At 64.6% G+C, this 27,618-nt stretch overlaps 3 protein-coding genes across 5 annotated transcripts; 1 reads left to right on the forward strand and 2 right to left on the reverse strand.

Moving 5' to 3' along the window:
* Window positions 1–652: 652 nt before the first annotated feature.
* NHP2 (NHP2 ribonucleoprotein) lies at window positions 653–4,422 on the forward strand. Its single transcript, XM_004615342.2, has 4 exons — window positions 653–898; window positions 1,183–1,252; window positions 3,781–3,886; window positions 4,223–4,422. Exons 1-4 carry the CDS (start codon window positions 739–741, stop codon window positions 4,346–4,348), a joined length of 462 nt encoding a protein of 153 aa, XP_004615399.1. The 5' UTR covers window positions 653–738; the 3' UTR covers window positions 4,349–4,422.
* A 1-nt stretch (window position 4,423) lies between these two features.
* Window positions 4,424–12,385, reverse strand: RMND5B (required for meiotic nuclear division 5 homolog B). Of its 2 annotated transcripts, none has more exons than XM_055124252.1 (10): window positions 12,255–12,385; window positions 8,239–8,388; window positions 7,358–7,503; window positions 7,137–7,277; window positions 6,073–6,173; window positions 5,825–5,991; window positions 5,568–5,733; window positions 5,165–5,267; window positions 4,934–5,088; window positions 4,424–4,851 (listed from the first exon to the last, which is right to left on the reverse strand). In XM_055124252.1, the coding sequence occupies exons 2-10, from the start codon at window positions 8,375–8,377 to the stop codon at window positions 4,788–4,790; spliced, it is 1,182 nt and encodes a 393-aa protein (XP_054980227.1). In that variant the 5' UTR covers window positions 8,378–8,388; window positions 12,255–12,385; the 3' UTR covers window positions 4,424–4,787. The 2 variants fall into 2 exon arrangements, with proteins under 2 accessions (XP_054980227.1, XP_054980226.1); XM_055124251.1 differs by lacking the exon at window positions 12,255–12,385 and adding an exon at window positions 11,750–11,890.
* A 6,216-nt stretch (window positions 12,386–18,601) lies between these two features.
* Window positions 18,602–25,416, reverse strand: N4BP3 (NEDD4 binding protein 3). Of its 2 annotated transcripts, none has more exons than XM_055124247.1 (5): window positions 25,298–25,416; window positions 21,071–21,421; window positions 20,498–20,986; window positions 19,539–19,790; window positions 18,602–19,434 (listed from the first exon to the last, which is right to left on the reverse strand). In XM_055124247.1, exons 2-5 carry the CDS (start codon window positions 21,389–21,391, stop codon window positions 18,904–18,906), a joined length of 1,593 nt encoding a protein of 530 aa, XP_054980222.1. In that variant the 5' UTR covers window positions 21,392–21,421; window positions 25,298–25,416; the 3' UTR covers window positions 18,602–18,903. The 2 variants fall into 2 exon arrangements, with proteins under 2 accessions (XP_054980222.1, XP_054980221.1); XM_055124246.1 differs by lacking the exon at window positions 25,298–25,416 and adding an exon at window positions 24,965–25,154.
* Between the last annotated feature and the right edge of the window lie 2,202 nt (window positions 25,417–27,618).

The raw sequence follows: 27,618 nt of genomic DNA on the forward strand, positions 1-27,618 counted from the left end.
GGAAGATTCCTTGCTCACTTCCTTCTTCCACGCGTCTGGTCGCGGCTCCCTTTACACTCTCAAAGTCCCGCTAACTGGCGGGTGCTTCCACCTAGGGGATCTTCTGGTCCATGTAGGAGAGAGCCAGTATGAGAATCTGGGCTAGAAAGAAATCTGGCGCTGAAGGCAGACCCCACCTCTCCTCAAGACCAGTTCAGAACCTCCGTGCACTGGGGGGACGGCACTCTAGGTGATCTGCAGCCAACCTGGGTTCAGTTGCCAGCACCCATAGGTTCCCCTGGGCCCACCAGGGGGGATCCCTGAATACAGAGCCTGAAAAAGCTGCGACGATTCCAGATGCAGCGATTTCTCTTCTGTCACAACGGGAGCCCACGTCCCAGCCTCCCTCGCGGCCCGCAGGGATACTTTATGCGCAGGGAGTGCGGCCCCCAAGTTAAATCGCGGCCACGCCCTCAAGCCCCGCCTTCTAGGCCACGCCCCTTCGAACGGGAGCGGAACCCGGGGCCTCAGCCCCGCCCTCCAGCCGTGGGAGTGGCCCGGCAACGCCGAAGAGACCCCGCCCACCATATGACGTCATCATGGAGCCAAGCATCAACGATTGGCTAAACCCGGAAACTCCCTTCCCAATTGGACGAGGCGTCCGGCCGCCTCCGCTCCGCGCGCAGCGACCCGGAAGTGGCTCCCCGCGCGGGCCTCGTGCCTCGCGGCTCCCGGAGCTCCTTGGCGGCGGCCGCGGCGATGACCAAGATCAAGCCCGACCCGGACGCGCCGGAGACCCCGGTGGAGGCCAACAGCGGGGAGCGCACGTACCACGAGCTGCTGGTGAACCTGAACCCTATCGCGCAGCCCCTGGCCTCGCGCCGCCTCACGCGGAAGCTCTACAAATGCATCAAGAAAGGTGGGGGAGGGCGGGAGGGGGCGGGGGGGGTGCGGCTGGAGCGATAGCGCGGCGGAGAGGGCGTTTGCCTTGCACGCTGCCGGCCCTGGTTCGAGTCCCAGCATCCCATGTGGTCCCCCGAGCATCGCCAGGGGTAATTCCTGAGTGCATGAGCCAGGAGTAACCCCTGTGCATTGCCAGGTGTGACCCAAAAAACAAAACAAAACAAAAAATAAAAAGGTGGCGCGGGGCGCGGCGGGGACCCCCATCCCCATCCCTTTGCGCTGATCCCTCCGTCCTTGCAGCCGTGAAGCAGAAGCAGATCCGGCGTGGAGTGAAGGAGGTGCAGAAATTTCTCAACAAAGGTGAAAAAGGGTAAGAATCCACTTTCGCCGTATCATGCGTTTGTTTTGGGGGCTGGGGGGCCGTATCCCGCCTGTGTCCTGCGCTTACTTTTGGCGGTGCTTGGGGGACCCCCGCGGTGTGCGGGATCTAACCCTTATCAGACACGGGAGTGGCCCGAGGATTTGGCATTGTTGGAGGTCTTGTTTAGGGATCGCACGGCTGAAGGCAGGAGAAGCGCCGACCCGCCTCATGCAGAGAGGAGGGAATTCCCTGGAACAATTCCCTTGGAATTGCCCGCGACACCCCGGGGAGAGTGGCCCCCCGCGGTGGGGGTAACGATGCTCCGGTTCTGCTCACCTGTTAGGATGAACCCCGGCTGTGTGTACTAGTGAACTCCGTCTGTTGGCGCATACGGAAGGGCATTTGTCTTCGGGCTGTGATACTGGGTTTTTCTGTGCTGCTCCTGCCGTTTATGGGGCATGAGCTTGTGTTTTCCTTTTCCCGTTTCTCCCACTCTGGCCAGATTTAAGCTTGAGTTTTGGGGACACACCCAGTGGTGCGCAGGGCTCACTCCTGGCAGGGTTTAGGGAACGGTATGGGATGCCAGGGACTGAACTGGGTTGGCTGCATGCAAGGCATACACCCTTCCCGCTGTGCTGTTGCTTGCACCCCCAGACTTAAATTCTTGGCGGGCAGGTTTCAATCTCACCGCCTTTCTGTGCAGGTGTCAGACTCCCTGCCAGAGTCTCCGGGTAAATAATACGATGCTGTAGGGAACTCTGACCCAGGTGCAGGACCCAGACGGGGAAAGGCCTGGAGACCAAGGCTGGGGTGTGGCAGGCCCCAGGACCTCCTGCTGTCTGGTAGGGTCCTTCCAGGGCGGGAGGGGGTAGTGAGAGGCAAACTTCAGGGGAGCTCTGTGAGGGGGGTGGTAAATGTGGGCTTTGTGCTCCCGGAGATTGGAGGGGTCGAGCCAGGGAGAGACATAATTATGTTCATGCCTTCAAATTTGGGGTCCAGGACCAGAGAGTTCAGTCGGTGAACACAGTTGCCTTTGTACCTGGTGACCTTGGTTCAATCCATGGCATCCCCCAAGCCCCACCAGGAGTGACCCCTGAGCACCACTGGGACTGGCCCAAAAACAAAAATTGGGGGCCCAGGTAGTACGGGGGGGATGTTGAGATACCGGAATTGGACTCTGGTATTACGTGTGGTCCCTGAGCAGAGCTGGAGTAAACTGGGCGCCATGGTATGGGTGCCCCCCCCCAAAAAAAAATTGGGAGCCAGGGAGTGGCTCAAAGGGCCGGTGTGCCCACTTTGTGTGTGAGGCTTTGATCCCCCGCTGTCCTGGAAGTGACCCCTGAGAACCTCCAGGTTTGGCCCTAAAAGACTGAAAGTGTTCCTGGGTTGGTGGGAAAGATCCGATGAGAACAGCCTTGCAGACTGAGGGGGGGGCTGTGGTGGCCAGCAAGGCGCCTGCCTCCACTGGTGATGGGGGCACTGGATCAAGTCACCGACATGATGATTTCCGCGGGAGGGGTGCCTTGGACAGACCTGGGCTCCACGGGCCTCCCTGCTGTCCTCTGGCCGCTGTAGCCCCTTAGTGTCCCGAGGCTGCCGCTGGACAGGGCCGCAGTCCGCGCTCTCCACACCACAGGCCTTCTGGGGAGAGGACAGTGACTGCCGAGAGCCTCCCGCCTCCCTGCCTGCCTGGCGTGCCCCTCAGGACGGCTGCACCCCGCTAGCCTGCTCTGTCCCTGTCGCATCCCCAGCTCCATCTCTTTCGTTTCCGGGTTGCCCTCCTGCCTGGGTGAGGTGCCGGGTGAGGGGCGCACAGTAGGGCCCTGGCCTCTGACCCATCTCTCTGGCCCTAACACCTCTTTCCTCCGAGGTGCCACCCGACATCTGTGTTCCCGGGCCACCTGCTGGAGCCTGACGCCCCCAGTCCCACGTGATGGCGCTGGCTGGTTCCTGTGGTGGTTAGCACGTTCCCCTGACACACTTGCTGGCACTTACCTGGTGCCAGATCAGAGGCAAATAGACATGTATATGGAGGCTGGGAGACGGCCCCCCGCCCCCCAGCCCAGAAGTGCCACTTAGAGGCGGGAGGGGCGGGAAGGGGGTGGCCAGGTTTGATCCCAAACCACGTGGTCTCGTACCAGCACCAGGGGCTCCTCCACCCTATGAGAAGGGGCCAACCCAGGTTCCATTCCCACTGGGTCCCTGGAGCCCTCCAGGGGTGACCCCTGAGCACCGCCAAGTATAGCCAAAAAAACCAAAAAAGAATAAAAGAGGGCCAGGGAGGGTCAGTGGGTAGGGCACTTGCCTTGCATGTGGTCAGCCCTGGTTGGAGCCCAGGCATTCTGCATGGCCCCTGGCGTTCAGAGCCAGGACTAAGCCCTGAGCACCCCTGGGGGTCGCAGGCTGCTGGTTATATTACACGAAGGCTGGCGCGGTGCTGCAGGGTCCCCTGAGCGGTGTCCGGGGTCTCCTGAACACACCCAGGGTGGGCTGCTCTGCCTGCGGCCCCCTTGAGAGTGCCTCCACTGTCCCCACAGGATCATGGTGCTGGCCGGGGACACGCTGCCCATCGAGGTCTACTGCCACCTGCCGGTTATGTGTGAGGACCGCAACCTGCCCTACGTCTACATCCCCTCCAAGACGGTGAGGGTGTGGGGAGGGCGTGGCCCACTGGGGGGGGGGGCGGGACCTGGTCCACCTCGGCCCCAGGTTCCTGCCCTGCTGGCCGGGGCTCACAGCAGCTAGAACACGGAGGGGCGTGTCGCAGCGCCCCCAGTGCCTGGGATGTGGCCTTGGCTGCCTCCTGGCTGGAGGCGGGGCTTGGGCCCGGGGTCTGCCACTGCCCCCGGGAGGGTTGCCGGGAAACATCGCAGGGCCAGGATATGTTCGGGGGCCCTCAGAGTGGGGTTCCCTCCACCACACGCGCCCAGTCCTCAGAGCGGGGTTCCCACACACCTACAGCCGCTCTCTCCCCTGCAGGACCTGGGCGCTGCCGCCGGCTCCAAGCGGCCCACGTGCGTGATCATGATCAAGCCCCACGAGGAGTACCAGGAGGCTTATGACGAGTGCCTGGGGGAGGTGCAGGCTCTGCCCTCGGCCCTGTGACGGACCGACTCGGGGGCTTCAGTGAATGCAGCCCCCGGCTAGGGTGCGGGGGGGCAGTAAACGCTAAGAACGGTGCTGAGTCTGGAGGTGTATTTGGGGGCCACACCCGAAACCAGTGGCCGTGCTCAGGCCACCTCTTCCGTGCACGTGGTGCCAGGGAGGCAGCCCCCCGCCACCTCAGCGGGCCCCGTGGGACTCCGCGGGCGGCGGATGGGGAAGGCCTCTCTGCGTGTCAGTCAGTTCTGCATGGGGGTACTGGCGGGGGACACAGAGCAGATGCCACCAGGGGCCCGTGGGGGCGCCTTGCGCCCTATGAGGGCCAGGTGGCTGCCGCCTGGTCTCCTGGGCTGGTCGTCCTGAGCGACGCCCGGGCCCGAGTGCTGCAGGGCCCCAGGCAGGGCCAGGCTGGTCCTGGCACAGTCCCAGGGGCCAGCAGGAGTCAGAAGATGATGCGTTTCCCATCTGCTGGGTTCTGCTCCATGGGGCAGTAGGGGCACTTAAGCCTGCGGGGGGGAAGGTGGGCTCAGCGCTGGCGGCCAGCAGGGCACCCCGCCCCCCTGCCCGTCCCAGCTGCCGGGCACACACTTCCCGCCGTTGATGAGCTTGTTGAGGGCGTCTCGCGAGATGACGTGGCCGCAGATGAGCTTGATGGGGGGGTTGGCGTCGGACGTCTGCTGGCGCAGGATGGGGCAGGCGAACACCGAGTGGTACCAGCACTTCATGCCCAGTTCGATCTCAATCTGGGGGGGTGGGGGTCCTGAGTGAGGGCCCGCCAGGGGGCACGTCCTCCCGCCACTCCCCGCCCCACGGCCTCACCGGCAGCTCATCCTTGTGGCTCCACACGCCCGTGCACTGCCGCTGCTCGATCACCGCCTTGATGTTCATGAGCACAGGCAGCGCCACGCAGCCCGACGCGAAGCTGGGGGGGCAGAGGGGGGCGCCGTGGGGGAGACCCTCCCCTCCAGCGCGGGCCCATCCGCCCCGGGGCCTCCCGGGCTCGAGTCTCATCACAGCACCCCGAGAGCGCCTCGCTTGGAGAGGGCCCAGATTACGCAGGGGGCAGGCCCTGGCCTTGCGCACAGCCACCTGGGTTCCACCCCAGGCTCCACAGGGGTGCCCGAGTCGGCCCTGAGCACCGCGGGGTGAGCCTGAAGCTCCCAGCTTGTTCCTGTGTGAGGCAGCCCCTCCCCCGCCCTGGAAACACGGCCAGCCCCGGTACCTGACGCTGAGGGGCGACTCCACGGAGAGCCCCAGCAGGGAGCAGGCGTCCCGCGTGAAGGTGTCGCAGATGTCGGCCCAGTGGCTGCTGTCCAGCAGGTGGCAGTAGGGCGACCTCTCCAGGCCCAGGCGCAGGTACACCAGGCTGCCCATCATCACCTGGATCTCTGTGGGATGGTGCACGGGGAGCTCGCGGGGGTCGGGAGGGCGGGGCTCCGGGGGGTGCCTGCCCGCACTGCCCAGCCGGCCCGGCCGTACCCCGCTGGTGCAGCCGGGCGAAGGGCTGGAAGTGGCGGGCGTAGCTCAGGGCCTCGGGCTGCTTCTCGGGGCCACCGGCCAGCAGGCGGATGAAGTGCAGGCGGTGCAGCTTGAACTCCAGGGAGCTGTTGAGCTCCAGCAGGCGCTGCCGGTGGGAGATGGCCCACCTAGGGGACGGCTGATGAGGGGCGCGCGGGCGGAGAAGCCCCGTCCCTCACTGGGCACCCCCGGCCCTCAGGCCAACTCACTCCAGGGCCGGCCCCAGGTCCTGCTCGTGCAGCGCCTCCAGGATCCGGTTGAGCTCCAGGAAGGGCTGCTTGAAGCCCAGGTCCACGTCCAGCGTGGACTCCTGTGGGGTGGGGGGGGCACGGCACCGCTCAGGCCTTTCGCCTGAGGAGTGGGGCACCCCGGGCATCCAGAGGCCACTCCTGGCTCACGGCTCGTGGTGACCACGTGGTGCAGGGCTGGCCCCCTGCTGCTCCCCTCCCCCGAGCCCCACCCGGCTGTGCTCAGGGCTTAACTCCAGGCCTGTACTCAGGAATCACACATGGCAGTGCTCAGGGGGCCGTATGGGATGCTGGGGATTGGACCCTGGATTGGGCGTGTGCAAGCGAACTCCATCGCACGGGCACCCCCGGGGGGCTCACACCCAAAGAGTTGAGATGTCATTTCCCAGGTCACACCCCTCCCGCACACGGACTGAACTCAGAGCCCCTGCAAGGACAGTGGCTGCCGGGGGCGGGGTAAGGCCTGGGTCTGACCTCCAGCACCACGCCCAGCAGCAGGGCACCGGGCACGCATCAGCAGTGTGGCTGTCTCAGCTACTGCACTCGAGGGGCCCGGACCAGGCCTGGGGACGCACACTCCCCCTCAGCACCCCAGGAATGGCTCCTGAGCATTACGTGGGGAGCAGCCCCAACATCTCCAGATGTGGCGTGAACACGGAAAAAGGAAAAGCCACAGGGCCAGAGAGACAGGACAGCGGGTCAAGCACTCGCCCTGCTGGCAGCCGAGCCGGGCCCCATCCCCAGCGTCCCACGGGGTCCCGTGAGCACTGCCAGGAGGGATCCTGGAGCCAGTCACAGGGTCTGGCTTGTGCCTCTGTCCCTGCACGTCTGGAAAGGGCCCAGCTCAGGGCCCAGACTCTGCTTCTCCCAGATGACGGGAGAAAACTCAGCGACGTGCTTCCAGGCTCCCCGGGCAGGGGACAGAGAATGGTGGCGCCTGCCCTGGGCCCTGTCTGGGGGGACCCTGGAGCACTGAGCCAGGAGCACCACTGGGGGTGGCCGTCTTCCTGCCCCACCAGGCCCACCTGGCACAGCTCCTCGGCCACGCCCAGCATGCCCTGCCGGTACAGGTGCTCCACGATGGCCGTCTGCAGGACCCGCTGCTGCTGCTCCCGCGAGTCCCACACGGCGCCCGACACCACGCCGCAGATCTCAGAGTCGAAGTTCTGCCGGGGTGGGCGGGAGACGTGTCCGGTGACCCATCGAGGGCCGGGGGACCCTCCCCCCCACAGTGCGCCCAGCTCACCCTGTCGATGGCCTTGCCCACGCGGGACACGCTGCTGTGGATGTCCTTGTGGTCGGAGGCCAGCCTCTGCACCGTGTCCTTGATCTTCTGGCAGCACTGCGCCATCACCAGGGACAGGGTGGCCGAAAGGGGCGTCCCCTGCAGGGCTGTAGGGACGCGGGCTGAGCCAGGGCTCAGAGGGCACAGCCCGCCTGCAGCCCCCAGGAAAGCCCGCTCCTGGGCCAGGGCCCACAACGTCTGCTGGGGTTTTTTTGTGGGGGAGAGAAGTGGGCCCCCTCAGCGGTGCTCACCACCAGGAGGGAACAGGACTTCCACGGGCAAGACTCGGCCAGGCCCCCGGCTGGAGGGAGCACAGGGGCCCGGCTCTGAGCAGCAGCAGCACGAAGCATCAGCAGGAACGAGCCCTGAGCAGAGCGCTGAGCACCGCTGAAGGGGCATCCACCTGCCCCACCCACCCCCAAAAATTGTAGGAAATAAAATTTTCCCAAAGGCCAGAGGAGGCGCCTCGCTGGCGGGAGAGGCTGTCAGGCGTACCTGCTGCCGGGGGGCCCACGCATCTGAGGGCAAGGCTAAAGGAAGGAGTCGGGAGAAAGGGCGGTTTCGTCCATCATCCCATCACCCCACGGGGTCCCTGCCCGCCCTGCAGAGTGACCCCTGGGCACTGCCAGGCAGAGCCCCGAGCCAATGAAGCAGCAACAGACAACGGCCACAGGAACATTGACCTCCACCTTGAGGTGGCCCGGGGTCTGTCCCAACGTCCTCACATCTGTGCTGCGAAACCCTGGGGAGGAGCCCGGGGGGCCGCCCCGACTCCTGCCCCGCGCCCAGCCTGCAGCTGGAGCCCACCCTGGCCGGGCCGCGCCGGACAGCCGCCCCCTCACCTGCCCCCGCCAGCTCGGCGCGCAGCCGGCCCACGTGCTGCAGCAGCTCCTCCAGGCTCCGCTCGCAGTGCTGCCCGTAGCTCAGGAACTTCTGCAGCACCTTGTCCACCTCGCGCTCCACGCTGGCGCACTGCTCCATGGCCGCCTCACCTGGAGCCCCGGAGACAGGTGCAGCGGGCTCCTCGAACCCTCATCGTCCCCTGCCGCAGCGCCCTGCCTGAGGACACTATCCACTGCGCCCCTACTGCCGGACCCCTGGGAGGATGCAGGGGTCTCTCTGGGGGACAGGCCGGCTCTGCACAACCAGCTCAGTTGTCAGAGGCTGCAGAGGGGTCGTGAGCAGCCCAGCTGGGGGGGTTCTGTGCAGCACCACTCTGCCCTCCAGGGGGCTGACTCAGTGTCCAGTGCTCCGAGTTGACAGGGCAAGCGAGGCTCTCGCCAACCAGCCCCACTGGTTTTGGGGACACACCCAGTGAGGCTCGGCAGTCACTCCTGGCAGTGCCCAGGCAGGGTGTGGAGACCACACGAGATGGCAGGGACCAGCTGCCCGCGTGCAGGCAGACCCTCTGCTCGGTGTGGGGTCGTTGCCCTCCCCCCACCCCAGGGCCCACCGGCTTAGGTGCTGACAGTAAGACGGACGCCACGTGCCACCCGATCCCCTGGATTCCTCCCAGCAGGCACCTCCCTGCCGCCGGTGGCACCAGGGCCGTCTCACAGGGGCGCAGGGAGCCGGCCCACCCTCCGGCTTGCCCCAAAGGCCTGCGGGGCGCCCGGCAACCCCGAGCCCTCCGTGCAGGACAGCCCCAGCGCTGTCCACACCACTTCCTGTCCCGGCCGACGGCCTCCTGGCCTGCCGCACCCAGCTCTGCCTCTGTCGCAGTGTGATCTGCCACGAAGCCCAAGGGCTGGCACCGAAGCGTGGGTGGCAGGGCCGGGCAGCGGCACCATGGGCTGGATCTGGGGGAGCCATGGGCTGTGAGGGGGCTGGAAGAGAGAGTCCCTCCAGTAGCCGCACTGGGGCACGTCCACTCTTCCGAAGGCAGGGGGCCCTAAGGGGGCCCGGGCCTGCATTCGGGACACTCCCAGCTTCCGGGGCCCAGGCCCTGTCCCACCAAGACCCCTGAAAGGCCCCTGAGGGCCGATGCCGTTCACAAGTGGGCAAGCGACTCGTGCCTGCCTGCAGACAGGCCTTCGGATGAGGGACCCTCCCAAGGTCAGAGCAGGCAGCACGGGCTCAGCCGTGCCAGGTCCTGCAACCCCCACCCCACCTGGGAGCACAAAGACAAGAGCCCCCCCCTACAGGAAGTGCACGAGACCCAGCCACTGCAAGGTGCCCCTGGCCAAGCATCCGGGAATGCTGGCCGGCTTCCCTTCTAGAGAGTTCTTTATACTCCAGCCAGTGCCAGGAAAGGCAGCACCCCAGGGTGCAGCTACTACTTCTACTCTCCGCTGTTTTTTTTTTTTTCCTTTTGGGGTCACACCCAGTGATGCTCAGGGGTTACTCTTGTCTCTGCGGGAATTACTCCTGGCTGTGCTCAGGGGACCATAAGGGATGCCACAGATCAAGCCCCGGTCAGCCGGATGCAAGGCAAACGCCCTCCCATTGTACTGCCACTCCTGCCCCTCTGCTGGTTTTGACGTTGGGCCACACCCAGCGGTGCTCAGAAGCAACTCGGCAGTGCTTGGGGGGACCATGTGGTGCTGGGATGGAACCGGGGTTGGCTACGTACAAGGCGAACCAGCCCTAGCCCGTCTCTGCCCGGTCCTGCAGCGCTTGCTTTCCTGGGGGCCACACCGTCTTCCGGCTCTGCCCTCCGGGTAGGGCTCAGGGGACCCTACGGGGTGCTGGGAACCAAACCTGGGCTGTACTCTCTCTCTCTCTCTGGCCCTGCAGGTATCAATGACGCGACCGAAAGCAGGACACAAGGCAAGGCCCCGCCAGGCCTGACCCGACAGGAGTGGGCAGTGTGGAGGAACGTGTGCCGCGGCTCTAGGGACCGGGGATGAGTGAGGTGGTGTGTGCGGGCCCTGGGCTCCGTGCCGGGCACCCCACAGGCGAAGCATCTGGGAGCCAGAAGCCAGTGTCCCCACAGGAACACAGCTTGGGAAGGCGGGGCGCAGCCTCACGCGGGGGAGGTCTGGCAGCACCTGCTCCTCGAGCACAGAGCAGGGAGCACCCCAAGGAAGAAGGCCGGTGACCAAGGGCTGCCCGAGACGGCAGCTGAAGTCTGCAGCTGGCTGGAAGGCCAAGGAAGGCTTCTCATCCCCTTCCGGTTGGTCTCCGGGGGGCCTCATCGGACATGAAGTAAAAGATCAAGGGAGCAGAATGTGGGCTGGGGGGGCGGGGGCTCATCCACGGGAACACCCGGAGCTTCCAGAAACCCACGAGAACAAAGTAACCTCCCAAATGCGGCTCTGAGGGGGCGGCAGGGCAGGAAGAAACAAAGTGTGAGCAAAACCCAGGGCTGCAGAGGCAGATGCCCGCCCGTGAACAGGGACGGAGATGCAGTTCGTGACACACACGTGCACATGGAGATGCAGAACACGCACGTGCAGGGAGAGAAATGCAGAACACGCACGTGCACGAGGGGCAGAGATGTAGGACACACAGGCATGTACGCAGGAGGGGGAGCTGCAGAACACACACACATGCACGCAGGCGAGGGCTTCTGGAAGGAGCGAGAGAGCAGAACACCGGGAGAAGCCCAGCCAAGGCACAGGGGGAAGGCGCCGTGGCCCGAACTGGAGGTAGGACCAACTCAATCCAGGCATAAAGGAAGCGCTGGTCACCCCCTTCCTGCAAGCAAGCGCACACACACACACACAACAAAACAAAAATCCAAAAAAGATGAAACAGGGGTTGGGAGCCCCCTCAAAGGGCTGAAGCCCGGGCGTTGAATCTGCAAGACCACCATTCAGTCCCCCTCCAAACACCAACCAACCCCCACGCACAGAGGGTGGGGGGGACATGGCAGGGGAAGGCTGCGCTGTGTGTGCCCAATGTCAGTTCCATCCTGGGCACTCACGGTGTAGCCCCACGCCAAGTGACCCTCCAGCACAGAGCCGGGCGTACTCCCCCTCCAAACTCCAATAGCCTCTCGGGTTCCCTGGCACTGCTCGCCACGCGGGGCCCGGGACCCGGATTCGTCAGTTGCACGAGAAATGGCTCCCTCTTGCCTCTCTGCACCACAGCCCACTCGGGGGCAGGTGCTCCAGGGCTGCTCAGGGAGCTCAGGGGGTCGCGTAGGGAGGGTCTGAATCCCCAGGCAGGGCGCACGTGGTGCAGGGCACAGAGAGGACAGGGGTGATGTAGGGACATCTCCAAGGCACAGCGTGCATCGCGCAGAGGGACCCCCGCTCCCCGGCACCGGCAGACGGGGGGGCCCGGCCGGGAGAGGCACTAGACGCCTGCAGGCAGCTCGAGGTGTGCAGGCGGGCACCCAAGCTCCGTCCTGAGCACCCCTCCGCCCAGACCCCGGCACACCAGAGAAAGGAGAAACCATCCCGGTACCTGTCACCGCCTCCCTGCCTCTGCCTGCTCGGGCGGCTTCCCCGGGACCAGAGACGGAACTGACCGCCGCGCATCTCCCGTGGGCAGCATGCCCACCCGCTCCCTTTGTCTCCCGGGGCGTCGTGCCGGGGCAGCCCCCACCGCGTCCCCGAAGCCCACCCGCGCCCCGCGCGCCGAGCCCGGCCGTGCCCGCGGCGCTGAGCCCTGGCGGCGCCTGTCCCTGCATCAGCGACAGCGTCCCCCCCCCCCCCCCGGCATGACCGCGGTCCACAGCCCGCCCGGCCCGCGCCCAGTCCTGGACCCCGCGCCGCGCCCCGGGGCGCACTCTGCGGTCGCACCCCCCGACCGGAGCCCGCGGGGGACCAGCCCACCCGCGCCCCGCCGGCCCGGCCTTCGCCCGCGCCTGCGCCGCGCCCCGCCCACCACGGCGGCCGGCCCCCACGCCCCCTCCTGGAGCCCCCCGCGCCGACCCCCCGGCGACCCCCGCCCGGACCGCCGCTCTCACCTCCGCCCGCGGCCGGGGACTTCCGGCGCCGCGACCTCGGACCGGAAGCGACGGCGGTTGCGCGGCGCTGCTGACTCGCCCATCGGCGGCGGCGGGGGAGGGCCGACCCCCCGCGCCCCGAGTGGTCTCGCCCGGAGCCTCTGGGAAGCCCCGCCCCCGTGTGGGTGGAGCCTGAGCCAAGCCGGGGCCGGGGGTGGAGCCTGCCGCTTGGCCCCGCCCCGCCGCCGGCCGCGGAGGGGAAGCGACCCCGCCCGCTCGGGGCTGGCGGAAGCGGTTGCGGCGGGCGCGCCCCTCTGCCCCGTCCGGTCCGCGCCGGGACAGTCTCGCGGCGCCCTTCCTGCAAAGTCTCATTCTCAAGACCCCCAACGTCCTCATTCTCTTGGGCCCGAGCGATAGCACAGTGTGTACGGCGTTTGCCTTGCTCGCGGCCGACCCGGGTTCGATTCCCAGCATCCCGTATGGTCCCCCGAGCACCGCCAGGAGTTACCGCCTGAGTGCAGAGCCAGGAGGAACCCCAGAGCTGAGCATCGCTGGGTGTGACCCCAAAAAAGCAAACAAAAGTCCTGATTCTCTGCGCCCGCCTCGTCCCCCCTAAGGCGATCGCCGTCCGCCGCAGGACCTTGCAGGTTGCCGGAATTCTGCAGTGACCCAGCCTGCGCCCTCCGTGGGTCGCTGCCCTGCGGGTGTGCGGCTCCGTCACAAGGTCGGGGTGGGTGGGATTGTGCAACCGCCCTTAGGGGGAAGGACAGTGTTAGAAAGGTGAGACCCCTCCTGGCTCTGCCAACCGCCCCGTCCGCCAGCCCAGAGTTCCTGCCCCCTTCAGACTGGAACTGAGCACCCCCGAGTACCCCCCCACCCGCGCCCCTGGGGGAAAACAATCGTATTTTGTTCCATGTGAAGCCCTCCCGCGGGATCCAAGCATTGTTTTCTCTCACCTTTGTACTGGGAACCGTGGGGCGTTTGCGCTCTCTCCGCCCCCACCCTCCGTCACCACCCCTCTAAAACTGGGGCCCCTTGAAGCCAGGGCTCACGCTGCAGCGCCATCTGGGTGGTTCTGGCCCACGCTGGGCAGAGCTGAGAGTTTTGCCTCGGGTGACATATCCCCTTGCTTGACCCTCTGAACCCACAGGATTTCACCCGCTTTTTCGAGGGTCCCAGGTATCTCCAAGACACACCCCTTCTCTGACCTTTTACACAGCAGACAAAAGGGGACGGGGTCTGGGGGCAAGGGGAGGGCACCGCAGTGGATCCCTAGCACTGAATCTGGGGGCTCCTCTCTTAGAACCCCCACACTCAGCCCCTTAAGCCATCTCACCGGACCCTTAGGATTTTCAAACGTTTATTCATTTTTTTTGGTTTTGTTTGTGTTGGGGCCACTCTGGGTGGTGCCCAGGGCTTCCTCCTGCTTCTGCACTCAGGGATCACTCCTGGCAGGCCTGGGGGACTGTATGGGATGCCAGGAACCTGGGTCCACCACGTGCAAGGCAAACACCCTACCTGCCTCCGACCCCAAAACTTTCTTCATTTCATTTGTTCATTTTTGTTCTGAACACCCAGTGGTGCTGAGGGCTGACTTCTGGCTCAGTGCTCCAGGATCACTCTGGCCCCCATGCTAGAAAAATCTTAGGGAGAAAAAAAAGGTGTCTTGGGACTGTCAGGCCGGAGCCAGAGCTCTAGTACAGGGGGTAAGGTGCCTGCCTGGTATGCAGCTGACCTGAGTTTGATACCTGGCACCACGTATGGTACCCCAAGCCTGCCAGGCGTGATCCCTGGGTGCAGAGCCAGAGTAAGACCCGAGAACTGCCAGGAGTGGCCCAAAGAACAAACAATTCAGAATAAAGGAATGCCAGGTAGGGAAAAATTGGGCCCTTCCCTGATTTGGGGGTGGTGGTGCCAGGATCCAGCGCCTCACTGTTCTCTAGGGAGTCTGCAGGACTCAGTGAGGTGCCCGCCTTGCATGAGGCCCACGTATGTTCAGTCCCACCCTGTATGGTCCATTGAGCATCTTCAGGAGTGATGCCTGAGGGCAGAGCCGGGAGTAAGCCCTGAGCATCGGCAGGTGTGGCCCCCAGACAACGGCTGGACAGAGTACAGTTTAAGGTGCTTACACCTGACGCCATTTTTTTTTTGTGCTGCTTGCAATATATTTCTTTATTTTTTTTAATTTATTTTATTGAATCACCATGTGGAAAGTTACAAAGTTCTCAGGCTTATGTCTCAGTTGTACAATGCTCAAACACCCATCCTTTCATTGACACCATTTTTTAAAGACTTTTCTTGGGGAGGGGCTGGAGCAATAACACCATGGGCAGGGCATTGGCCTTGCACGCGGCCGACCCGGGTTCTATTCCCAGCATCCCATATGGTCCTCCGAGCACTGCCAGGAGTAATTCCTGAGTGCATGAGCCAGGAGTAACCCCTGTGCAACGCCGGGTGTGACCCAAAAACAGAAAAAAAAAAAAATGTGGGGGGAGGGGCAGCGGAGAATCATACCTGGTGGTGCTCAAGGGCTTACATCTAGCTCTACTCTCAGGGTCACTCCTGGCAGGCATGAAGGACCATATGGGATGCCGGGAATTGAAGCCAGGTCTGCCTCATGCGAGGCAAATGCCCTACTTGCTATACTATCACTCTGGTCCCCTGACCCAGACCTCTGGCACTGCCTGGCCCCCAAGCATGCTGGGAATGACCCTCAAGAACAGAAGTGGAATTAACCCTGAGCACTGCCGGGTGAGGTCCAAAACCCAAAATAAAATTATATATTTCTATATATATAATATTTATATATACACACACACACATATATATATATATGTATATATATATATAAAAGGTGGGCCCAGGGGCTGGAGTAATTAGCACAGCAGGTGGGGCGTTTGCCTTGCATGCAGCCGACCCGGGTTCGATTCCCAGCATCCCATATGGTCCCCTGAGCACCGCCAGGGGTAATTCCTGAGTGCAGACCAGGAGTAACCCTGTGCATCGCCAGGTGTGACCTAAAAAGCAAAAAAAAAAAAAAAAAAAAAAGATGGGCCCAAACAATAATACAGTGAGAGCATTTCCCTTGCATGTGGCTGACCTGGGTTCAATTCCCAGCATCCCAAATGGTTGCCTGAGCACCGCCAGGAGTGAGACCTGAGCGCAGAGCTGGAAGTAAGCCCTGAGTAGCACTGATGTGCCCACCCCCCAAGAAAATATCCGAGGTCAGAAGAACCAAGCCAAGGCTTGCCCCGCCCCTCGTGCCCCGCCCCTCGTGCCCCGCCACCTACAGAGAGAGACGCAACAGCTGGAGCCCATGCCTCTCCCCCACCCCTCGGACACCTCTGCTTTGGTTGCAACATGCAGCCCGTGGTGCCTTTCCTGTGCCCTGCGGCAGGGGGGCTGTGCCCTGTGAGATGCCCTTCATGGCATCTGTACCCTGAGGTCACACGGTGCCTGCCCCCCTCAGGAGACTCCTTGACACACCCCACCCAGCGTGAGCCCAGAACCTTCCTCACTCCCCCAGCCCAGTGCCTCTGTCTTCTCTCTCTGCTTTCGGGCCCCACGTGAAAGTGCAGTGCTTGGGGTACCATATGGGATGACCAGGACCAAACCTGGGTCAGCCAGTGCGAGGAAGGGCTTTGCGCTGGCTCTCTGGTCCCCAGGAGTCCCCTCTCTTGGTCCTCAAGCTGCAGAGCTCCCAGGTATGAGACGTAAAGCCACACGGTCCGGAGGGAATTAAGGGGATGACGATACACGATTGTTTACGGAGGCAGGCGAGAGCGCCAGGGAGATCTGGGGGGCCTGTTGGCACAGGTGCCAAGGCCCAGGTGGCAAGAGCTTCTAAGGAGAACCAGTTTGTTGTTGTTATTGTTGTTTTGGGTTTGGGGCCAGGTTTTGTTTTTATTATTTTGGTTTTGGGGGCACTGGGGTTACTCTGGCTCTGTGCTCAGGAATCACTTCTGGCGGTGCTCAGGGGACCATATGGGGTGCCAGGGATTGAACCAGGGTCAGCTGCATGCAAAGCACTGTATTTTTGTTTGTTTGTTTGTTTTTTGCTTTTGGGTCACACCCAGTGATGCTCAACGGTTATTCCTGGCTCTGCACTCAGGAATTACTCCTGGCAGTGCTCAGGGGACCATTTGGGATGCCAGGAATCGAACCCAGATCGGCTGTGTGCAAGGCAGACACCTTATCCACTGTGCTATAACTTTAGCCCCAACAGAATTTTTTTTATTTTGCTTTTTTTTAGTCACACCCGGCGATGCTCAGGGGTTACTCCTGGCTCTACACTCAGGAATCACTCCTGGTATGGGATGCTGGGAATCAAACCCGGGTTGGCCGCATGCAAGGCAAACACCATACCCACTGCACTATCACTCGGTCCTCCTCCCCACTGTATTGGCTCTCTCCAGCCCCCCAAGCTCAGGTGTGAAGGGTGAGTGGTGAATGCCTGAGATTTTGGCTCCATCCCCAACACTTCAAAAAGGAAAAAAGAAAATCAATCTAAAACAGGGCAATAACTGAAAGGGGAGCTGAGAGATAGGATGGAGAGGAAAGGGGCTTGGCTTTTGTGCAGCCAAGCGGGTTCCATCCCAGAACTGCATCTGGTCCTCCAAGCACTGCCAGGAGTAACCCTGAGCACTGCTGGGTGTGGGCCAGCCCCCAGCACCTGCGGACAGGAGGAATAAGTCAAAGGGCTGGGAACTCACTCATGCTCTGCAGGCAGGAGACTGGACTCAGTCCTCAGCACTGCCAGGAATGACCCCAGCACCAAAGTGGGTGTGGCCCCAAAGAGAAAGTCTGAGAATCACCAAGGCAGCTGCCTGGAGGAGGAGGCCCCGGAAACAGGAGGTGACCAAGAGTCTAGGGCCAGGGATGCCCCAAGGCAAGAGGGCGTGCTTGTCCCAGGTATCTGCCACTCCAGGGGCACCTGTACCTCAGCCACCCAGCCGGCTTGGGGACCAGGAACTGGTTTGCCCAGCAGGGCCTGGGCTCCAGTTCAGCCCAGGTGCTCTCCCTCTGGGCCAGGCCTTGGTTTCTGGCACTGCTGCCAAGTTTTGGTCCCGCCCACCTGCTCTTCCCAGCGCCCTAATTGCTAGGTGGGGAGATAAGGTGGACCCAGGAGTCAGGGGTTGGAGCCTGCCTGAGGCCGTGGCTTTGAGGGGTTCGAGCAGTGGGCACCGAGGCCCAAGAGGGACGTGTCAGTCTCAGGTGTGTGTGGGGGGGGTTCCCCTTCACCCCCAAGTCCAAGGAGCTTTCCAGACTTGAGCCCTGCCCAAGCAGGCCGGGGCAAGGCCAGTGAGGAGAGGCAGATGCTGACACTCCCCTGACACACCTCCCTGCCCTGACGGCCAGACAGCACCGCACCGGCGAGGGCACACACCCCCTTAAAACTGGGGTGTCCCAGGGCCAGAGTCATAACACAGCAGGGAGCACGCAGCCGACCCAGGCTCGATTCCCAGCATCCCATAGGGTCCCCCGAGCACCACCAAGGAGTAATTCCTGAGTGCAGAGCCAGGAGGAGCCCCTGAGCATCGCCAGGTGTGACCCACCAAAAAAACATTGGGGGCATCTCCATCACATCCACCCACTGCATTCGACACCCCTCTCTACCCTCAGGACCCACCTGTGGGAGGCGCTGCCTGAGCAGGACCTTGGGGTTGTTGCCATGGTGGCCAGGAAACATCTAGAAACGGGTGAATCTCATCTCCAGACTGTCTGTGCCAGGACTGTCCCATGAGGTGGGGACAGAACAACTCCATAGGTCTTGAGGTGGGGAGGAGAAATCAGGGGAATCGGTTTTAAGGGGCCTTGGCTTGCAAGCAGGACTGAGTGTGCAAGGCTGATTTCTCCCGGAACAGAACCTTCTAGAATGCACATCAGATCCTAATTTCGGCCCCCTCAGAAATGTGCCACATCGCCTCAGGGGTCGTGCCCACTAAGGGCCCTGAGCTCTCTCTGCCCCCAGTTTTCTGGAGCCTTTCCAGGGCAGCCTAGAGATGTGGGGTGCAGGGGGACTCCGATGCCGGCTGCCACAGAGCCCAGACATGGCAGTGGGGACCAGGCCCTCCCACTTCCCACGGAGAACACCCCTTCTCCTGCCTCCCTGGCCCACTTGCTGTTCTGTTCTTGCAGGTTCCCTGCGTGGTTCCTCTAGCACATCCCACTGGCGCAGAAGAAAGGAATTCCAGCCCACGGAACCACAGGGCCCTGCTCCACCCCCAGCGCCACCGGGGACCTGTCAGGCTCCCGTGATGCGGGCAAGGGAATGATTTGTGACTCCCCCTCCCTCAAGTCACCTCGCCCTGATCATCCTCCAGCCTCGGGCAGCGGGCAGACCCCAAAGAGCAGGCAGGGCCTCCTGGTAGGAAAAAAAAACAAACCGATTTTATTCCAGAGGAGCCAGCAGCTCCCGGCCCGTCTTCCCTCTCCGCTGCCTGCCCTGGCGTCACGCGGCTCCGTCCCTGGGCCACACAGCGCCAGGGAGCCGGGCTGGGCCCTGCCGCGGCCTCTCCGGCCCACTCTGAATCCCCGCGCTCGCGTGTGCCTGTGTGCGTGCTGGGGGCAGGGGGCCTCGATCCTTGCAGGGCAGAGCCGGCGTGGCCAGAGGAGCGCCAGGGTCGCGCCTGGCAGCCTCCTCCCCGAGTGTCCACGCCCCCCGCGGGCCTCAGATCTTGGACGACTCCAGGCACGGGCTCCAGGGCTCGGGCGGCTCCCGCGGCGCCCGCAGCTCCCGCAGCTCCTGCTCCAGCGCCTGGTTGCGGCGGTACATGTCCAGGTAGCCGGCCTGCAGCTCGCGCTGGTAGCGCAGCACGCGCTCCTTCTCCAGCTGCCACGTGCGCCGCTCCTGCTCGAAGCGCAGCGCGCGCTCCTGCCCGCGCAGCCGCTCCTGCAGCAGCTCGGCCCGCAGCTGCTCGGGGCCCGCGTCCGCCGCCTCCCCGCCCGCCTCGCCCAGCAGCCCGCGGCTCTTGCAATCGTCCGTCTGGCAGCCGGCCGGGCCGTCCTCGCGCGCCGTCGGGGCCGCCGCCGCCGCCGCGCGCAACCGCGCCAGCTCCGCGTCCTGCGCCTGGGCCTGCGCCCGGCAGCCGCGCAGCTGCGTCTTCAGGGTGAAGATCTCCGCCAGCTTCTGCGCCAGCTCGGCCTGGGCCTCGCGCAGCTGCTGCTTCAGCAGGCTGATCTCCGCCGTCTTCTGGCACACCTGGGGGGCACGGGGGGCGGTGTTGTTTGCGGAGCCTGCAGGACGGCGTGGGGCGCCTAGGGGGGACCCCGCCAGACGGTGCACCCCGCCTGCCGGCTCCTCACCTCCCAGCGCGCTTCCTCGTCCAGCCGCGGGCCGCTGGCGTTGGGGTCGGCCTCCGGTGGGGCGCCGGGCCCCGGGAGCCCCTGCTGGGCGCGCAGCTCCTTGCGCAGGCGTCGCTGCTCCTGCTCGGCCACGAAGAGCTGCAGCTGCAGGGCGCGCTCGCTGCGCTCGGCCTTCTGCGCCACCTCGTGCAGCCGCTCCACGTACAGGCGCTTCAGCTCGGCCAGCCAGAGCCGCTGGCGCTCCTCCAGCACCTGCGGGCGGCAGCCACGCTGGCCCCGGCTCAGCCGCGGGCACCCCCTGCCCCAGCGCCCACCCACAGCCCCTCCCCGCTCGGCGCCCCGCTGGCGCCTCCAGGACCCTCTACCCCGTTCCCTGGAAGGGTCAGGGGCCACTTGACTCCACCATCTTTCTTTCTTTTGGTTTTTAGGCCACACCTGGTGGTGCTCAAGGGACCTACAGGATGTCTAGGGTGGAGCCCCAGGGGGTCAGCGGTGCGCAAGGCAAACCCCCTGCCCCCTGAACATTCTTCCTCACATCCAGCAGCGCTCAGGGGTTATTCCTGGCTCTGCACTCAGGACTTACTCCTGCGGGGCTGGGGGCACCATATGGAATGCCAGGGATCGAACCCAGGTTGACCGCCAGCAAGGCGACAGTCCATCCTGAGCGTGCTGTATCACTCGGACCCCCACCTCCACCATCTTTTTTCTCCTTTTTTTTGGGGGGTGAGGGGCTTGGGGCCACACCGGTGATGCTCAGGGGTTACTCCTGGCTCTGCACTCAGGAATCACTCCTGCCGGTGCTCAGGGGACCGTAAGCGATGCTGTGGGTAGAACCTGGGTCAGCTGCACGCAAGGCAGGCACCCTTACCCGCTGTGCTAGCACATCAGCGCCCTGTCCCCCATCTTCCAGGCCCCGCGCCTTTCCTGGCGGCAAACCAGCTGGGAAGCCCCGTGCTCACCTGTGTGAAGGGGCTGGCGGCGTCCTCGTCCCCCAGACCCCTCTTGAGCTCCTCGCAGGCCTCAGGCAGCACCTCCTCCTTGGGGGGGCAGGAGAACTCGTAAGGGGGCGGCGGCTCGGGCAGGCAGTTCACGGCCTCCTTGGGGCTCCGCGAGGCGCGGTCCAGAGAGCCCCCGAGGTGAGTGACGTGGCCCAGCGAGGCGTTGAAGGGGCCGGGGCTGCGGCTGAAGCTGCCGCCGCTGGACGAGTCAGACAGGCTGGGCTCCGGCTCGCGGCTGGCCTCATCCAGGCTGAGCGCGTGCAGGAGGCGGGCGCGGGCCTGGGCCTGGCTGACTCGGGGTCCCGGGCTGGGGGGCGGGTGGCAGGCCAGCGTGTGCAGGCTGCCGTTGCTGCGCCAGAGCTTCTGGCCCTTGTGGGCCGCCAGGCTCTGCATGGACAGGAAGCCCTTGCCGCCCGCCGCCGGCTTGAACACGGACGGGCGGATGCGGTACTGCAGGGGAGAAGGAACGCGGTGAGACGGGCGCGGAGCAGCAGGCAGACACGACGCCGCCCCCCGCCCCGGGGTGTCACCCACCTTGTCGAAGCGCCCTCGCTCGGGCAGGGAGGTCTTGCTGAAGTCCCCGGCCCGGGGGTGCTCCCGGTAGCAGAGAGTGGCATAGTCGGCGGGCTCACCGCGGGCGCCGCGCTTGGGGGTCCTGCCGTCCTTCTTGGGGAGGTGCAGGTAGCTGAGCAGCTCCCGCTGGCCCAGGCCCTTCCGGAGAAGCCCGTCAGGCTGCCGGGAGCCCCGCGGCCCCGCGAGCGCCGCCCGCAGCTCCTCGGGGGAGAAGTCCTGGCGCTCCAGCAGACTGCCCACACTGCCCATGGCCAAGGCCGCAGGCAGGGGCGCTGTGCCCATGAACGGTCAGCAGGCCTCAGGCAGCGGCTCCTGTGTGTTGGGGGGCACCGTTAGCTGGGGTGGGGCCTCGCCCCATTTCCAGCTACTGGCCCCGCCTGCCCAAGCCAGGAGAGGCTGATGAGGGTAGGAGTGGGGGGTCCCGGAGAGGATCCAGAACGGGGTACCCAGGCGGGTAAAAAGAGGGTCCCCAAGGGGCTGGAGCCATAGCCCAGCGGGGAGGGCGTTTGCCTTGCACGTGGCCCACCCGAGTTCGATTCCCAGTATCCCATAGAGTCCCCCGAGCACTGCCAGGAGTGATTCCTGAGTGCAGAGCCAGGAGTAACCCCTGAGCATCGCCGGGTGTGACCCAAAAAGAAAAAGAAAGAGGGGTTGGAGTAATAGTACAGCGGGTAGGGCGTTTGCCTTGCACTCGGCAGACCCAGGTTCAAATCCCAGCATCCCATATGGTCCCCTAAGCACCGCCAGGGGTGGTTCCTGAGTGCATGAGCCAGGAGTGACCCCTGTGCATCGCCGGGTGTGACCCAAAAAACAAAAAAAAAAAAAAAAAGAAAGAAAGAAAAAGAAAGAGAGGGTCCCTAGGGGCCGGAGCGATAGCACATCGGGTAGGGCGTTTGCCTTGCACACGGCCGACCCGGGTTCGATCCCCGGCATCCCATATGGTCCCCCAAGCAGTGCCAGGAGCAATTCCTGAGTGCAAAGCCAGTGCAAAGCCTGAGCATTGCTGGGTGTGACCCAAAAAGAAAAAGAAAGAGAGGGTCCCCAAGTCTCAAGCGGGCACGAGGCTGTCAGCCTGTGACCCCGGCCCCTGCCAGCGCCCAATTCCCGATCTGGCTAGTGATCTCAGACCCCTGGGACACCCCGTTTCCTGAGAGGGGATGGAGCCAGCGTGGTCACAGGAAGCACCTGGCATGGGAGGGCGGAGGGGGCTGCAGCAAACAGGAAGTGGGACCCCAGGGGAGGAAGGAGGCGGGACAATGCAGCCATTCCGGAACAGGTGCTCAGGGTGTAGGTGGGGTAACCTGGGGGGGGCAGGCGAGGCGGGCGAAGCCCCAACCCTGCCAGGCAGGGCTGTCGCATCCCCAGCCCATCCTGGGACCGTGATTCAGTGACGCAGGGAAGGGAAGAACGGGGACTGGGAAGCCCAGTGGTGGGTGCACGCGGGCTTAGCACGGAGAAGCTTGGACACACACAGGCCACCGGGTTGGTGACAGGGTGACTAAACCTGGGCCAGCAGGGCCTGTCCCTGTGTCGGGGACCATCTCAGGGCTCAGCACACCAGGCAGCCCGGGAGGAGGAGCTCTGAGAGGGACCCCCCACTCTGCGCCCAGCAGCATGATCCCTGTCCCGCACAGCTGCCCTCCAGTGCGCCCCCCCATCTGCTTCCAGAATCCCACCCGAAGGCCCCAAACAATGGCTGCTGGGAGGCTCCACCTCCTGGCTGGCTTCCGGGATTTGTGTCCTGGAAGACAAAGTGCTGGGCAGGGGGTAGGGGGCGGCCGGAGGCACTGCCTGCTCCCCGCAGCTTCCGGGGCTGTGAAGGGGGGGCGGGGCCCAGAGCTCAACCCTCTGGGAATGTCTGGGGGAGCCCGGAGCTCGACCCGGGGGTGTCCCAGACCCCACTCAGGGCGGGTCACGGGGCACAAAGGCGGGTACCCTTTGTGAGGAGGTCTGTGAGGTGGCTGCTGGTGACGCCCCAGTCCCCCGCCCAGGCAGAGCAGATCCATGCTTGGCGCTGGACCCAGGTGTCACCCCAGCACCCAGACCTCGGGGAAGGCACCTGTCCCCTCCCACAATACACGCCCCAGTACCCAACGGCCCTGGAGCCCACGCCAGGGCTCCATAAGAACCCGGGCTCCCACTCTCTGCTCAGGCCAGGATGCATGGTGGGGGAGACTCTCCCTGGGTGCTGCCCCTGGGTGCAGGTGATGCCAGGCAAAGCCCCTCGCGGGAGCAGGGCCCCCCATACTGCCTCAGGAAGCCCCGCCCCCAGGCACCCTACCTGCCCTTCCCCAAAGGTCACAAGACATGAGAAGCCGGTGTCCCGCCTGCCAGCAGGGGGTCAGTGTCAGGGACCCGCCTGGGAGACATACCCCTCCTCCAGGTGCCCTGGCGAGGAACCCACATGCTGAGCTCCGGGGACACAGACGGAATCCACGAGCTCTGAGCACTTGACCCGAGGGGTGTGTGAGGCTGCGGGGCCCCGGCTGGCCTGTCCCCAAGACCTGGGCTCTCAGAACCCCACTCCCCGGGCTCAATGCCGAGACCGTCCCTTCCCAAGACCCCCCACCCCCATTCCTGCCTGTTGCCTGGGAGCCCCTCCCGGGAGCATGGCTTCCCTGTCCTGTGCCGCCTGCCTCTGTCAGGACCCCAGGGCAGATGGAGGGGCCCGGGGCTGGGGGACGCCTCATAACCCACGAGTCAGCTGGGAGCACAGGACGCAGGAAGGGGATTGAGGCTGGTGCCTCAAGGTCGCTCTCAGCTCGGGAGAAAGCTCTGGTTTACAAATCCTCCCGAGAGGGGCCCACCTCTGGACAGAAAGTTCAGGATGGGCGCGGGGGGCGGGGGGGGGGTGGGGGGGGGGCGCCAGCCCCAAGGGAGGGGATCAGCAGCTGCTGGGGATCAGCTTTGGGAAGGGGCGTGCCTGCAGCTGCCCGAAGGAATGGGACAGGAATGTGCCCCCCCACCGGCTCCCCTTGGGGCCGGGAGGCCCGCGGGGCTGGAGAGGCTGGCGCAGCCGGGTGTAACCGGCAGGGGCGACGCTGGTCCCCAGTGCCTGCTAGTGGGGCGACAGTTCTCGCGACTCATCCCCTAACCGGCTGGGTCACTCTGCCCCCCTGCACAGGCAGAGAAACTGAGGCTCGCAGCGACCGCGAGGGGCACCCCGGGCCGCGCGCCCGCACGGGGTGGCGGCAGCGGGCTGCGCGCGCCGGCTCCAGTCTGGCACCTGCACCCACACGCGCGCCGGCCCGAGCCGGCTGGTGCTCCTCGGCCCGGGGGCGGGGGGCCGCAGCTCGGGCGCGGGACGGCGGGAGGCGCCGGGTGCCGGCGAGAGTCGGTGCGATCGGTTCTGGGGAGACGCGCCCGCGCCCCGCTTTCGGCCCGGCCCCAGAACCGCCCTCGCTCGCTCGCGCTGGGTTGGGCCGGTACGCGCTGCCGGGTCCTGGGGTGTCCCCGTCCCTGCGACGCGGGGCGAGGAAAGGGGGTGTCCGGGCGGCGGCCGGCCGGGAGAGGGGGTGGTTATTCCCTGAACGCGCCGGGTTCCGGGGGGCGACCCTTCCTGGAGCCCGGAGGCGGGGCGGGGCTGAGGCCGAGTCGGAACCCGCGCCCAGGAGCCAGCACCGAACCGCGGCGCTGGAGGTGGGGGCTGCTCGGACCCCGCGGCGGGACGCGGGGCACCTGCCGCCGGCGACGCAGGGGGTCCCCGCGCCCGCGCCGAAAGGTGCCTGCCAGCCGGGGGCCCGGGGCGCACGACGCCCGGGAAACCCCGCCGGCCGCTGGCTGCGGGGGGCCAGGTCGCGGGGTGGGCGCCCCCCTCGCGGCCGGCGCCCCGAGCCCCGCGCGCGCCCCGCTCACCATGGCTGTGCTCCCCGGCGAGGACTCGAACCTCCGTCCCGGGGCCGGCGGCGGCCCACTCTGAGCCGACCGGGGCCGCCGGGGGCGCGGGGAAAACGCGGCGGGCGCGCCCGGAGCCGGCTCGGCGAGGGCGGGACGCGCCGGGCGCTCGGCGGCCAGAGGCGGAGGGAAAACCCGGCCTGACTCACCCGGCGCCGCGGGCGCAGCGCCCGGCCCGGCCCCCGGATGTGGGGGGGGGGCGGGCACCCCCCCGCGCCCCCCGCCGCCAACCTGAGCCCCGCCCGCGCGCCGCCGCGGCGGCCCGAGCCCCCTGCCGGCTGCGCCCGCGCCCACCTCTCGGGTCCCTGGCGCCGGCTCCGCCCGGGAGGCTCCCGCGCTCAGAGCACTTCCAAGAAGCGCAGAGACGTTTCCCGGCTCTCCGCCTTCCCCACCGAGGCTCTGGGCGCTAAGAAACATTTTTTTTTTTTAAATGTGTGCCCTTCTAGGGGCAGCGAATCCGGTGCATTCAGGGGCCACGTTGATAATAGGAGTGAAAGGGCGGTCTGGATTTGTGGAGAAGGAGTCGCAGTCCTGAAGGCGTTCCCGCAGCAGGAGCAATTCACTTTATTCAGATTTTTTAGCTTGGGGGGGGTGGGGATGGGCGGGAAGGTTGGTCATACCCAGCGATGCCCAGTGCTTATTCCTGGCTCTGCACTCAGGAATTACTCCTGGCGGCTGCTCAGGGGTCCCGTATGGGGGCCAGGGGATGAACCCGGTTGAGCACCTTACACGCTGTGCTATTTCCAGCTCTTGGCAACACACTTTATGGCGCGCAAACGTTTCCCCAACACAGAAACATTTTGCACGTGGTCCGCCCATTCCAGGTGGAATGAAAACAGGAACTCAGACAGTACTTGTCAGTGAAGGTGTTTCCGAGGGGACCGCTTGGGGCAGAGAGGTGACTCAAAGGACTGGAGCACCTGCTTTGCATGAGGGAGGTTCTGCTTCCACTATACATCACAGGGAGGGAGCTTGGAGCACAGATCTGGGAGTAGTGCTTGGACACTGAGTGTGGGGGTCTGTCACCCGGAAAACAAAACCAACAGAGATGCACAGTGCATGCAAAGATCCACCAACCACCCCCTCCATGGCAGACCTTACGGAGAGGCACTGGTCTTGGGAATATTATTCAGCCCTGAAAAAGGACCAGTTTCCTTCCAGCATCCGGCTCAGCATTCACAAGCCTCCTCAGGATCATGCAGAGTAACAACCCATATACAGAGGCTCATGTGGAAGGGCTGCTGTGTAGGCGGGGCTTCTGCAGACAAGACAGAGAGCAGGTTTGTGCCAGAGGCTGCCAGAGAAACAATGACAAGTACACCTGTATTGGCACAGGGACAGCAAAGTGTTTGAGAACCTGGCAGAGGTGATGGCTGCCCAGCAAATGTTGAATGTGCTAAATGCCAGAAAATTGGATCCGACATGGCAATAGGTAAAGACACCTGCCCTTACATCCCTTGGACCCCTGAACACCTGAGCTCTGCTGGAAATAGTCCTGGAGTCCCTGAGCACTGTCAAGAGAGATTGGTGTGCCTTGGTACACAGGGTCTGCCTTAACATTTGATTGTCCCCACCTGGTTACCAAGAATTTCCAGGAGTGCCCCCCCAACATCCTCACCCTAAAGAAAACCTCTGTGGAGTGTCCACCCGGCGATGCACGGGGGTTACTCCTGGCTCATGCACTCAGGAATCACTCCTGGCGGTGCTCAGGGGACCATACAGGATGCTGGGAATCAAACCCCTGTTAGCCGCGTGCAAGGCAAACGCCTCCCCGCTGTGCTATTGCTCCAGCCCCTTTATTTATATTTTTAATTGGTTTTGGGCCACACCTGGCAGTGCTCTGGGATCACTCCTGGCTCTGCGCTCAGGGATCACTCCTGGCAGGCTTGGGGGACCCTATGTTGTGCCAGGAATAGAAGCTGGCTTAGCCTTGTGCAAGGCAAGCACCCTTCCCGCTGCACTATTAGCTTGGCACCACTTTATTTATGTTTGGGTGTTGCCATGCCTCGCTGTCTCAGGGCTCCGAATGGCCCCTTGAACAGCCACAGCCGTGGGTGTAGCCTGGAGCCCCTCCCCCCGCCCCCCCTCTGCTGACGGGAGTAGCTCTGCCACATACCCCTGGGGAGGTCCCAGGATGAGCAAATCCCCCGCGACACTGCAGGACTGGGAACTCGCCCAGGGTCCCAGACCTGTGGGGTAGGTGCTTAGCCCTTCCCAAAGAGATGGTGGCTCCCACCCGCCCTCAGTGCCAGGCTGTCCTTCATCCTGCCCCGGGGATGGTCCCGCCTGGCACCTCATCCCCACTCGGCCTGAGAGCTGCCAGCCAGCCTGCAGCTCAGTACCCCCGTCTGGAACGGGGCAAACCGAGCCCTCACAGTGTCCCTGGCCCCTCGCGTGGTGAAATTACTCCCCCTGTTGCCTGGTGGCAGCTGTGACAATGCACTGGCTTTGGGAGACCCCAAGTGTCACCCCAGGAGACAGGGAGCCCTGGGCTGGCAGGGACACACCTCTAGTCTCTGTCCTCCGTGACCTGCAGTGACCCGGTGGGGACCCAGGGCTGGGCAGGCTTCTGGCTTTTCTTTCTGGCTGCGCAGCCACGCCTGGCAGAGCTCAGT

Source organism: Sorex araneus, chromosome 2 (genome assembly GCF_027595985.1).
Source record: "Sorex araneus isolate mSorAra2 chromosome 2, mSorAra2.pri, whole genome shotgun sequence".
Classification (NCBI taxonomy): Eukaryota; Metazoa; Chordata; class Mammalia; order Eulipotyphla; family Soricidae; genus Sorex; species Sorex araneus.